The following is a 13111-nucleotide window of genomic DNA, read 5'->3' as shown; positions in this document are numbered from 1 at the left end:
ATGTTGGGGATTGTAAGACTAGTTACCAGGATAATTTTGACAGTTCTGAGATTTAATGGACTGTTTAGAAAAGATATATGAGTATGTGATAATATATCTGAAGCATGTTAATGTATGAGCATGATTTAGAATTTTATGAGATATATTCAAAGGACGATTGAGCATGACCCTGAGTTAAGTGACACTGCTACGAGAATGTCTTAAAGTTAGTAAAAGTTGGAACATTTTACTGATGTGCTTATTTATGTGATTTATTATGAAAGTGTAAGCTATATGATATATTATGAAATTTCAAATGTTTGATTGTTTACATGAGTTAGTACATGAAAGTGCTGTACTAGAGTGGATCCATTAATACTAGATTAATTACGTATGTTGAGGTTAATTAACATGATCAAGACCTTGATCAGGAGATTTTAGAGAATTCACGATTATGTGAACGTTATATGTAATATGAAGTTAGATGCAATATTTCTTCCTTTCCAGATTATGTGACTGCATGAAAGTGATGTACGTCCAAGGGCGCTAGTACATGAAAGAGATGTACTAGGGCTGGTGTGTATGAAAGTGATACATACCTAGAGGGTACTGGGGTGTACGAAAGAGGTACATACTCAGTGGGTTATGTGTATACAAAAGAGGTGTATACATAACCATGTGTACGAAAGAGGTATGCATCTCTACATTTATAGAGAGGATCTGGGGTGTACGAAAGAGGTACATCCTCAATGGGTATGTGTATATGAAAGAGGTGTATACATAACCATGTGTACAAAAGAGGTATGCATTCCTACATTTATAGAGAGGATCTAGGGTGTACGAAAGAGGTACATACTCAGTGGGTTATGTGTACACGAAAGAGATGTATACATAACCATATGTACGAAAGAGGTACACATTCAGTGGGTTATGAGTATACAAAAGAGGTGTATACATAACCATGTGTATGAAAGAGGTATGCATCCCTACATTTATAGAGAGGATCTGGGGTGTACGAAAGAGGTACATACTCAGTGGGTTATGTGTATATGAAAGAGGTGTATACATAACCATGTGTACGAAAGAGGTACATCCTCAATGGGTTATGTGTATATGAAAGAGGTGTATTATAAATAACATGTGTACAAAAGAGGTACACACTTCAGTGGGTTATGTGTATACGAAAGAGGTGTATACGTAACCATGTGTATGAAAAGAGGTACACATTAGTGGGTTATGTGTACACGAAAGAGGTGTATGCATAACCATGGTATGTAAGAGATTTTTTCCTTCGGATTCACCAGAGGTTATGGGTCCTACGGGACTTATTAGAGATAGTGGACATACTTAACTACAGTAGGATAGAAATAAGTTTTTCATGTATATATGTGTACCATGAGAACTAGAGCAGTTTATATATTCCACTAGAGGTAGGCATCTAGAGGACATAGATGCCTAGCTTGACCCCAGTAGTGAGGTTACTTACTGAGTATTTTATACTCACCCTTTCTCATGTTTATGTTTCAGGTAAGAGTAGGGACACGCCATCGAATGACAAGCAGAATTCGTGAACAAGCCACTGAGACCAGTTTTATGCTTCCGCTCATGAGATTTAAACTTCTTTTCATGTTTTTCTTAGCTTTTAGTATGGATGTTTAAAACTTACTATTTAGAATCGCTTCCAGATTTATATATTATCATTTATGATTTATGGGTACCCTACCGTTGTTTTTAATATTTGAAATTAAATGCAAAGTCTTTTAAGTTTACCTTATTTAATTAGCATTTATTTCATCATAACAGAGTGTCGTTTTAAGTTCTATGCATGCATGTGTTTAGTAACAGCCTAATTTAAGTCCTAGGGGGTCGGGTCGTTACAAAACCTTACATCTTTGCTGTTCTTCATCACCTTATTTTTTTTCGGTTGTTTATCAACTCTTTATACAATTATCTTCTTATTTTTGTTTTGATTGAGTTTCTCACTTTTGTGTTTCCTTCATCTTCATCTTTATCTATTTAATTTAGCTGGTGTATGATTGTATTCTTGTTCTCTATGCTGAAAAATTTTGTTAGTCTTTTTAGATGATTTATGATGATCACTATACATACGGCTGAAGTTTTCTAAAAATTGTCTCCAACAACTTTGATTCTATGCCTTTTTTTTAAGTGCATAGGCAATTTTAGGGGGTTGATGAATTGGAAGTCTCCAAATTTGTGGCTTTCATTTGTTAACTAATGGGGACCAGAATAAGTTTTTCTGCACGAATATTGCAGCTAGCAAACAATTATTATTTTCAAGATTTTGTTCTTTTGAATGGAGCTATAACAAAAATCAGATCATAATTGAATTGAGATGTAGGTTATATGTATTCAATTCATGATGGAAGGAGTTTCTTGATGTCCCAAGTTTAGTTATATATAAAAAAAAATAATTTCAACTCCCACATACATGTAATAGGAAATGAGTTTTGCTTGTTTTTATAACTTTTGAATGCAAATATCCAAGAATGGGGTAGCAAGATTGGAAAGTCCCACACTCTTTTTTACAAGGTTATTTTCATAAAAGTTCAGGAACCAAAAGTGTTTTTATAATGAAACATTCTGATGACGATGAGAGGGAAGTTCAAATTTTCCTGGTAACATACTTCTCTAGCTATAATCCATTCAAGTGATTAAATCTACTTTTTTAGAACTCTTGATTTCTTTATATTGCTCCTGCAGTGGGGTATTGATGGTCTCTCTCTATCGAGTAGAAATATTGAAATTTCTAGTCTGTGCTAACTGGAAGTGGTTTTTTAATCTTTAGCTTGGGTTGAGTGTTTCCTCACCCTATTCATTTATGTATTTCCTTATAATTATGTAATATGTAGTAGTTTCTGAAAAGAACAGCATCATTACCAATCGCATTTTTTCAATGCATGATTTCATGACTCTGTTTCTTTCGTTGAATTCTATTCTGGATCGAAGTAGGCTCTTACCTTTCTTGATAAAAAGAGCTTAAGAAATGGCCTTCATTTTTTAGGAACCAAATAAATTTACTTCAGTTATCTTCTTGGCTTTTAATCTTTTATCATTGCTCGATAATCCTGTACTGCTCAGCCTTAATCATGCCCGCCTCCTAATCGTCTTACTTATTTATAGTTTCTTATTCTTTTTTACTAATTATCTCCCTGTCATGCGTTTATTCAGTTCTGAATTTAACAAGTTATTTGCTCATTTCCACTTGCTCTGTACTATTTAGATATCAATTTTATTTATTTATTTTTACTTCATTGTTAGTTTCACTTTAGAGTTTTTCCCCTTCCTAAATTACCGAGGTCATGGATTCAAAACCAATATAGTTTGCTTTGGTGGGTCATTAAGAAAGATTTAGAATGTACTGAAACAGTTGAGAGAAAAGGGAAAAGGTGCTTTGTTCATTGTCGGATTTGTATTGTATAGTTTTCATATGCTTGTTAGGAGACCATTGAACAAATTGAGGCCGTGACGATAACTTTCACAAATAACGTGGTTGATGAACTCTTAAGTAAAGTTCTTGGTCCTGATTGTGGGCATGTAAGAGGATTTGGATTTGATGTTACACGTTCAAAATTATCTCTCTTGTCCCAACGAGATAACAAATATAAGATTCTCGAAAAGTAATATTTAAAGATAAAGGAGGAAATGATAGAAATGAAAGCGATGAAAGATGAAATGATAGAAATGAAAACACTTATGTCATGTCTTTTGAAGAAACAAGTAAGCTTTTTTCATTAAGTACCTTACATTCATATTTGTTCTGTTTTGAGTTTACTCCATATTTTGTTTCATATAACATTATCATAGGTAGCACCAAGTGAGGAACTTTCAAATGCTACTGCAAGCGTACCTAACCCCACAAATATTCCTTCAACTTTTCCAATGACTTCTCCACCGTCAAAATTTATTTTTAATATGACTAAATTTATTCTTGATTTTATTATTATCTAATTCTCACATCTCAAATCTCATGTCTCGTATTCTTCTTTTGATAAAGTATCAATAATAATTCTCAAGTTAAATATAAGTTATTAGATTGACATGACTTAAGAGGGATTGTTGCAGAAGGTCGATGGTCTTCTAATGATCCAATTGCCTTTGTCCATCACATTCCTATTGGTCCAAATACAGTTAGAGTGTTTGTATATCAAAGAAACCCAATGCATATTTGTGGAGGCCTATATTAGAGATAACGTGTATGGAAGAAGTTGTGAGTAGTACAGTTGCATGACCATTTGATAAAGTGATTATTAGTATATGATAATATAATCTTGAACACTTGATGAATTGATTATTTTGAGAGATAATTTATGTTGGCAATTACATTCAGTGAATACTTTATCTGGTTCGTATATTTTTTGGAAGACAACTTTATTCTAAAAAACTATTGAATACTTTATTTTGTAATGTTAATACATTATAAATGAAAGTTATGGTATTTAATGTGCTATGAAGTATTTCATGTGTGTGGATTTCAATAAAAAATGAGTACTTGAAGTAAAATTTATTAAAAATCTTAATAATTTAAAAATAAATATTGTTGAGAAATAAGTGATATTTTTTATAACCACGAGTAAAAGTTAGAAAAAAATTATATAGCAAAAAAGAAATGCTATCAAAAGGTTATGATAATAATTATTATTATTATAAAAGAATAAATAACATTGTTATAGCATACAATTATAGCTATAAATATTATATTATAGCATTGAAAAAAAGGTTATTATATATTAAAGATAGCAAATTATTTTAGCTATATAAATATATCATAGCTTTAGTAAAAAACACTATCAAAAGTTTTTATAGCAATATGTATAAGCTATATCTTTATACTCTATTATAGCACTTATTATAGTTCTACAAAATGCTACAAAAAGTCCCCAAATTTTTAATAACATGGGCTGTCAGGACCTTTGAAAAAGGCTATAAAAGGTCTATTATAGCTTTTTTTTGCTAGCTGTTGTATCCATTATTTCTTGTAGTGTTTAACCGTTCAAACACAATATCCTAACTAAAAGATTAAAGGTCTAAATTTCCACTTCATACTTTATTGAACATATAAGAAGGAAGTTTGAAGCTAGATCACGTTTACCGATTTATAACAAGAGTTAGTGTAATTGTAATGAAATTTCATTAATGGATCAATAGACATGGATCTGAATTGCAAACTTAATTGGATTGTTTTGATCGCGTTTACTTAGTCACAAATCTGTCACATTTTACCTTTACATTTACTGTTATTGTTTGACCTTAATAGTAATGGTAAAAGTAAAGGTAAAGATAAAGATAAAGATAAAGGTAAAGGTAAATGTGACAGATTTATAATTTTCATACTGTTACAGTAATAATATCTGTAATGGTAAAGATATGTGCCCCACGTAATTTTCAAGCACAATCAGATTGGACACCCTTTGTTCCTCCATCAGATTGCATGCTTTGATTACAAATTTAGATACAGGCCCCACAATTTGATCATTACGATTACGAAACACAAATAAAATAACAAAAGTAATCAACTGAGTTCCACATTTCATCTGGGATAAACGTGACCTTTGTACTAAATCCATCTCAAGAAACACAACCACCATTATAGTAAACAGTGATTTGTGCAGTTTGCCTTTAACATAAAATATTATAATTAAAAGTTTTGGTCATAAATGTTGGAAATAACTTTGGGCCTAGGCCCATAAAAAATACAGAAAGTGGAAAAAATAACCATTTATGACCGCTGGAAACGAGCCGTTTATAGTTGTTGGAAACTAGCCATTTATAGCCATTGAGAACTAGTCGTTTCCTTGCTTTTTCTTCTTCCTCATTTTTTTATAAAGAAGAAAATTTTACAAGATCAAGTAGACATTCTTTATTTTTAAGATTTCCAACCTTTACTATTTTTTGAGCAATTTTTCATCAATTTCAACCCGATCTCTGATGAGTACACGTCAAAGATTAGGAGTTTTGTTAACCTTGGGGAGAAACCAACTTTGCGAATTAGCACCAAAGTTGTGTCGATCTTGCTTTCAAGGCATTGGGTTTATCTACGGCACAATGATCGATATTTGGTTCCAACAACAACAATTTGAAAACAAGAATTCACTTGAAATCATTATCAAATGTCGATCAAACCTGCAGAGTTCTTGGATCTGTCCAAAATTGAAACATCTCTTTGCTCGCAGTCTCGCCCAATATCAATCCGAGAAGCTATTCACTCGATCTTCGTGGTGTCATGATCTGAGGGAATAAAGATCAAGAAATTTATTGTAAGGAAAGTTAAAGTTAAATCGATGCACTGGTACATTTTCTTCAATTCTTCTCTCCACTTTGTTAAATACTTTCTCAGAGTTTGTTGCATATATTCTTATCTTGTGTTGGATATTTAATTTTTGTCTGACTTACTATTTCAGCGAATGGGTTCCATTGAAAATGAGAACTTGAAATCTAAATTAGCTATTACTCTACTTACAAAGAATGGCTATATCATTAGTAGTTCCTTATTTTTGGAATTGGGTTTTGATTATACATGGACTATTGTGGTCGAATTAATAGTAGATCTTAAAAAATAAAAAGAGTGAGAGAGAACAAATTCCACTGTTACAGTTTCATGTGTGAATATTTATTTAGCTCATGTTTTTATTAATTTTATGAAGGTAAATGATGATATGATAAGGTATATAGTCTAATTCGTGGAAAGGTATAATCATGAGTCACCAAATTGAATTAAATTATGTTGGAAAGAAATTTTGAGAGAGAATATAATTTGATTCCTAATTTTTAGATTGCAGATATATTTGAAAATTTTTCATTTCAAATTGAAAAGAAAAATTAAGAAAAAAGATAAAATAGTGACCCAAATAATTATGCACTAATTTTCAAAATAATGACCCAAATAATTATGCATTAATTTTCAATTTTCAAAATGACCCAAATAATTATGCACTAATTCTCTTTCTTGTTGGTTAAGTGACTTGCAAAACGTAAATTTTGCAGGTGAATTACGATTGATTTTAGAAAGCACATAAATATTCTGTAAAGCTTTTTCTCTCCAGAAACAAAATTATCCCCCTACTGTTTCCAATCAATTTTGGTTCCTACAAACTAAAGTTTACCTCAAGAAATCTCATAGGATATGAAGGCAACTTTTGTGGTATTGTTGATGAAATCAATCGGAGAATTGGATTTTGTTCGATTCTATACATGTTAGGTTTTCTTTCTCTTTCTCCATCGAATTAATTTATGCATGCTTAATTTAGATTAGAATTATTTTATAATAGGCTGTAATTTTGTCAGTTTCTGTAATTTTTCTGAACTTCTTAATATATGGGTATTTCAAAAATCCCAAATTAATAACGAGTTTGATTCTGTGATTTCCATTGTGTTATGGTTTTCATCCCTACAGTTTCTATGTTGCCTCCTCAAGTGCAGCTACTGCCTTCGAGTGTTTATCACCATCTCATGTTGTAGTGTTGCAACGCTACCCTGCCCTTTGGTTTCTTTAGCATTTTCCTCTCTTTTCTTCACTCCCTTTGGTCTATTGCTCGATTTTGACTCATTTAAGTCTATTTTAGTCCTTTTTGGCTTATTTTGAGTATAATTAACTTCTCGATTATAAATCTTGGAAATCACTAGCAAACATGTCAAATATGATAAAAACACATTAAAAACAATCCTAAATCTAAGGCAAATAATGCACATTTTATGTGCATTTCACCATCCCAAACTTAAGATTTTGATAGTCTTGAGCAAAGAAGAAACAAGAAAATAGAAAAGTTCTAAATAAGTGTCCTAGTGATTCATGCCTCAGAGAATAGTTAGGTTAGAACTTAAGCAGAAACATTCAAGCAGGTCTATCATTATGGTTGTCCATGGCCAAATCTAATCATCTCCCATGTGTGTATGTACAAGTCATATTCAATTTAAAACTAAAAAACTAAAGTTAGGTTCAAGAAAACTTCTCCAACTTTTCCCTTCTCTAGCTCATACACTAATCATTAAATATCCACACATTTCAAGAAAGTAATATGTCCATTAAGGTGCCTTAATTAGAATCCATAATTTTAAAACTTGCATCATGGAGTACTACTAGCTTTCACACACTCACTGCAGGGAATCGTACCTAGTCAATTCCCAAGCGTCCTAACTGATCACAGGAAGGTAACTTTTTCTACTCTCATCCATGCATACACATTACAAGTTTATAAAACATAAAATAAAATATTTCTTTTAAGCACATGAGTGATCATTATATTTTTTTTTTCAAAGGCTAACAAAATATTTTTTTCCTTTCCTCTTAGTCTATCATTACAAACCACCATGTCATCCACTCTCCAACCGGTGGAGTCTTTCGAGGTTACAACCAAATACACTAAACATGATTCTAGTTTTAGTTAATGTTTCTAAATTGAAGTTACTATGTGCATATGATATGGGAAACTCAAAGAGGAAGATAGATAGATCATACTTCAAGATATTACTATCTTATTTCCACTATGAGTCATTCAACATGCATATTCAAGTCTCATCATGGAAAATAAATGTCAACAAAACACAAAAAAAAAAACTCATAAAGACTATCAAAACTCAATTTTTTTAAAAAAAAAAAAAATCTTCAAATTTTCAACATAACATGCATAGTAGGATAAACCCAAGTAAACATGCATAGCAAGATAAACAAGCAAACACAAAAGTATGAAGGACACTTCCCACCCCCAAACATAAAATTTGCATTGCGCTCAATGCAAGAAAAAAATAAAGCATAGAGAAACAAGCCTGGGAGCGTGCAGGAGTCCACTAACAGGTTAGTGGAAAGAGTACTTTGTGTTGAAAATAGACCCTAAAAAATATGAAAACAAATGAGTGACTCTGATTTTTTTTTTTTTTTTAAAGAAAACACAAAAGCAAAAACAAAGAAATAAATAAAGCAGTAAAAAAATATTGGGTTTCCTCCCAATAGGTGCTTGGTTTAACGTCTCTTAGCTAGACCAAACCCCAAAATCATTCTTTGAAAACCAGATTCTCTATCTTTCTTTCTTCATTACCACAATAATTCTTAAGTCTTTGACCATTGACTTTGAATCTCGATCCATCTTCCCTTGCACTTCCACAGCTCCATGAGGAGAAACTTTTACCACCACAAATGGTCCTAACCATCTAGTCTTGAGTTTACTTGGAAACAAGCGTAAACGTGAATTAAAAAGAAAAACTCTTTGTCCAGGATAAAATGTATGGTGAATGATCTTCTTGTCATGCCATCTAGTAGTTCTTTCTTTGTACAACTTGGCATTCTCATAAGCTTGATCACGAAACTCTTCCAACCCAACAAGTTCCAACAATCGCTTCTCTCCCACCTTTTGTGGATCAAATGTTAACTTTTTGATAGTCCAATAAGCTTTATTCTCTAGCTCCACCGGTAAGTGACAAGCCTTCCCAAACACCAATTTATATGGTGAAGTACCAATTGAAGTCTTGAAAGCTATGCGGTAAGCCCATAATGCATCATCTAACTTGAGAGACCGATCCTTCTTGTTAATTCGAACTGTTGTTTCAAGAATATGTTTGATTTCCCTGTTAGATACCTCAGCAAGACCGTTAGTTTGAGGAAGGTATGCTATGGAAATATTATGTTTCACACCATATTTAGACATCATGGAATCAAACAACTTGTTACAAAAATGAGACCCCTTATCACTTATGATAGCCCTAGGTGTACCAAGCCTTGTGAAAATATTTTTATGCAAGAATTTAAAAATAATGTGGGCATCATTATTCATAGTAGCTACAACCTCCACCCATTTAGACACGTAATCAACTACAACTAAAATATATGCATGACATCCAGAAGACACAAGAAAAAGCCCTATAAAATCAATACCCCAGACATAAAAAACTTCACCTCCAAAATAGAAGTCATAGGAAACTTATGTTGTCTAGAAATATTGCTAGTACATTGGTTCCTATCACAAGATTTAACAAAATTATAATAGCCTTTAAAAAGTGAAGGTCAATAAAAACGTGATCGAAGTACTTTAGTTGCAGTTCTAGTCAGTTCAAAATGACCTCCATAGGGTGAAGAATGACAAAAGTACAAGATACTTACAACTTCCTCCTTAGGAACACACTTTCTTATGAGACCATCTACACACACCTTGTAAAGAAAAGAATCCTCCCATTGATAAGATTTGACTTTGTCTAAAAACCTCCTCCTTTGCTGAGGGGTTTGATCAGGAGGCAACACCTCATCTGCAAGATAATTAACAATGTCAGCAAACCAAGGCAACCTATCATCTACTTGATACAGATATTAGGTCTCGACAATAGATGAGCTAGGTTTTTAATTCTCAAGCTCAAGCTTAGATAGGTGTTCTGCAACCACATTTTCACATTCTTTCCTGTCCTTGATAGCAAAATCAAATTCTTGCAAAAGTAAAACCCATCTCATCAATCTAGGTTTGGATTCTTTCTTAGGAAACAAATTTCCAAGCTACATGGTCAGCATAAACAGTTACCCTAGAACCAAGTATGTAGAGCCTAAACTTGTCAAAAGCAAACACAGTAGCTAGCAAGGTAGTAGTGTAATTATGTTGAGTACTATTAAGAGTTTTGCTAGCATAGTATATCACCCTAAAAATGTTATCCTTACGTTGGCCTAAGACAACACCTAATGCATAGTTACTAGCATGACACATAAATTCAAAAGGTTCAAACCACATAGGTGTAACAATGATAGGAGCAGAAAACAATTTCTCTTTCGAAAAAGTAAAGTATTTCAAACATGCATCATTAAAAACAAATTTAGCATATTTTTCAATCAAGTTACTCAAGGGTTTAGCAATTTTTGAAAAATCATTGATCAATCTCCTGTAAAACCCTACATGTCCTAGAAAGCTCCTAACTTCTTTCACATCTATAGGAGGTGGCAATTGTTCAATTGCAGAAATTTTTACCCTGTCCACCTCTAACCCATTATGAGATACTTTATGCCCCAAGACAATGCCTTCCTTCCCCATGAAGTGACACTTTTCCCAATTCAGCACACGATTGGCTTCTTGACATCTCTGCAAAAAAAAAAAGAGTAAGATTAGCAAGGCAAGAATCAAAAGAAGACCCAAAAGCATAAAAGTCATTCATAAACACTTCAATAATCTCCTCTATAAATCCCTGAAAAAATTGCCATCATACACCACTGAAAAGTGGCAGGTGCATTACATAGACCAAAAGACATCCTCCTATAAGCAAATGTCCCATATGGATAAGTGAAGGTAGTCTTCTCCTGATCCTTAGGAGCAATAGCAATCTGATTATACCCTAAATATCCATCTAACAATCAATAGTAAGAATAGCCTGCAAGCCTATCAAGCATTTGATCAATAAAAGGAAGTGAAAAACGATCCTGTCTAGTAGCCTTATTTAACTTCCTATAATCAATACAAACATGCCATCCTGTCTCTAATCTAGTGGATATGAATTTAACTTTATCATTCTTAATCACAGCCATAACACCTTTCTTAGGGACAACGTACACAAGGCTCACCCAAGAATCGTCATAAATAGCATAAATAATTCTTACATTTAAAAGTTTTAGAACTTCTTTTTTAACGATATCCTTCATGGCAGAGTTTAATCTCCTTGATGTTCTACTGAAGGAGTAGAGGAATCTTCCATTAATATTCAGATTGATGGACTAATCCCCTTAAGATCCTCAACAGACCAACCAATAGAAGATTTATTGTCCCTTAATACTCAATAATTTCCCTTCTTTACAGGAAATTAACGTCTGAGCGCATTAAGAGATTGCAACTGCAAGGCTATGCGTTCGTTAGTGTTCGTGAAAATCTGCTTAAGAAGGTGGCCACATAAAGCCGACGCATCAAGGTGAAAGCGTAATAAATCATGATGTGACAGAAAGCTGATGACGGTCGACTACGAATTAAGTTGACAAGCCATTAATGACACTGTAGCAAGTACACTCAACTTTTCGGTGACAATTATTCAGCGCATCAGATAGAGAATTAATGCACCACATTAGTGCAATCATAAGAAGAGAATAAGCTTTTCACCTTGAAGCTCTATAAATACCGAAGGTCACCTTCATTGAAGAATTCACCGAGTTTTAGAATTCACCATATAGACGATAGTTAGCCTTGTTCTTAGTTTTCTTATACTTAGAAGATGAAACTGAGAGAAAGGAGAAGATGCCAGAGAACATCCTGGTCAGCACAGAGAGTGCCAGGGAGCATGGAAAAACAGAGAGGGTCGACTTTTGCGAGAGCAAGAATAATTTTTGAGCAGAGTAGAGAAGAACAGTGTAAAAGCCTTGGGAAGCAAGAAATTGCTACCAGGCTCTTTATTCTTATTTCACATTGTCATTCTGTATTCGAATATATATATATATATACAGAGAGAGAGAGAGAGAAAGAGAGAGAGAATGAAACTTGTATTTCTACATCTGTTCACTCTCTTTAAAATATGCATGAGTAGCTAAAACTATCAAATGGTTGAGAAGTACTTAGCTAACATGACCTACATCTTCATTGCATTCGATCATCTTTGTCTTATGTTGTGCCCATCACCTTTAGAGCTACTTGAGAGGAGTCTAAAGAAAAACCTAAGACTTGAGAGAGTTAGGTTAGAATCTAGACTCGAGAGAGCAAGATTAGATCTGCATAAGCAAGAGATAGAGACTTAGAGATAAGCTATGTTTGCCAACATGCATCGCATGCACCCTAGAGATAGGTTATTGGTAGTATGCGGTTCCCTGTTATATGTGTGTGTCATTCGTCATCGCATAGACAAGAATAAAGGCTTAGATGTAAGTCCTATAGATATCATCGCATACATCGCATGCATTCTTAAACTAGAAGCCGTAGCATTTAATTTGAGAGATGATTTGCTGTTGTATGTTGTAGCATGATCGCATAACATGAACGCAATCCTAGGAAGTGTTAGCTAAACCCCTTCTCACCCATTCCCCGCATACTCATCGCATCTTTCGTATTATTAACTCTTTTCTCAACTCCATCGCATACACTTTATACTGTAAACACAAAACCCCACCAACCCTTGATTTATTTTTTACGCAAAGTGATCTAAAATTACCATTGCATACTGTTTTTCCTTAGTC

The 13111-nt window shown here is 33.2% G+C and overlaps 1 protein-coding gene across 1 annotated transcript; it reads right to left on the bottom strand.

Moving 5' to 3' along the window:
• Window positions 1-9008: 9008 nt before the first annotated feature.
• LOC120069394 lies at window positions 9009-9635 on the bottom strand. The gene has a single exon (XM_039021134.1). The coding sequence runs from the start codon at window positions 9633-9635 to the stop codon at window positions 9009-9011; it is 627 nt and encodes a 208-aa protein (XP_038877062.1).
• Window positions 9636-13111: the final 3476 nt, after the last annotated feature.

The sequence above is a fragment of the Benincasa hispida genome, unplaced genomic scaffold, assembly GCF_009727055.1.
Source record: "Benincasa hispida cultivar B227 unplaced genomic scaffold, ASM972705v1 Contig384, whole genome shotgun sequence".
Taxonomy (NCBI): Eukaryota; Viridiplantae; Streptophyta; class Magnoliopsida; order Cucurbitales; family Cucurbitaceae; genus Benincasa; species Benincasa hispida.
Note: the sequence above shows the minus strand (reverse complement) of the source record. Positions and strands in the feature narration are given on the sequence as shown.

Excerpts from the sequence above, each read along its gene's own strand:
- LOC120069394 (XM_039021134.1), bottom strand. The coding sequence starts at position 9,635 with ATGTCTAAATATGGTGTGAAACATAATATTTCCATAGCATACCTTCCT.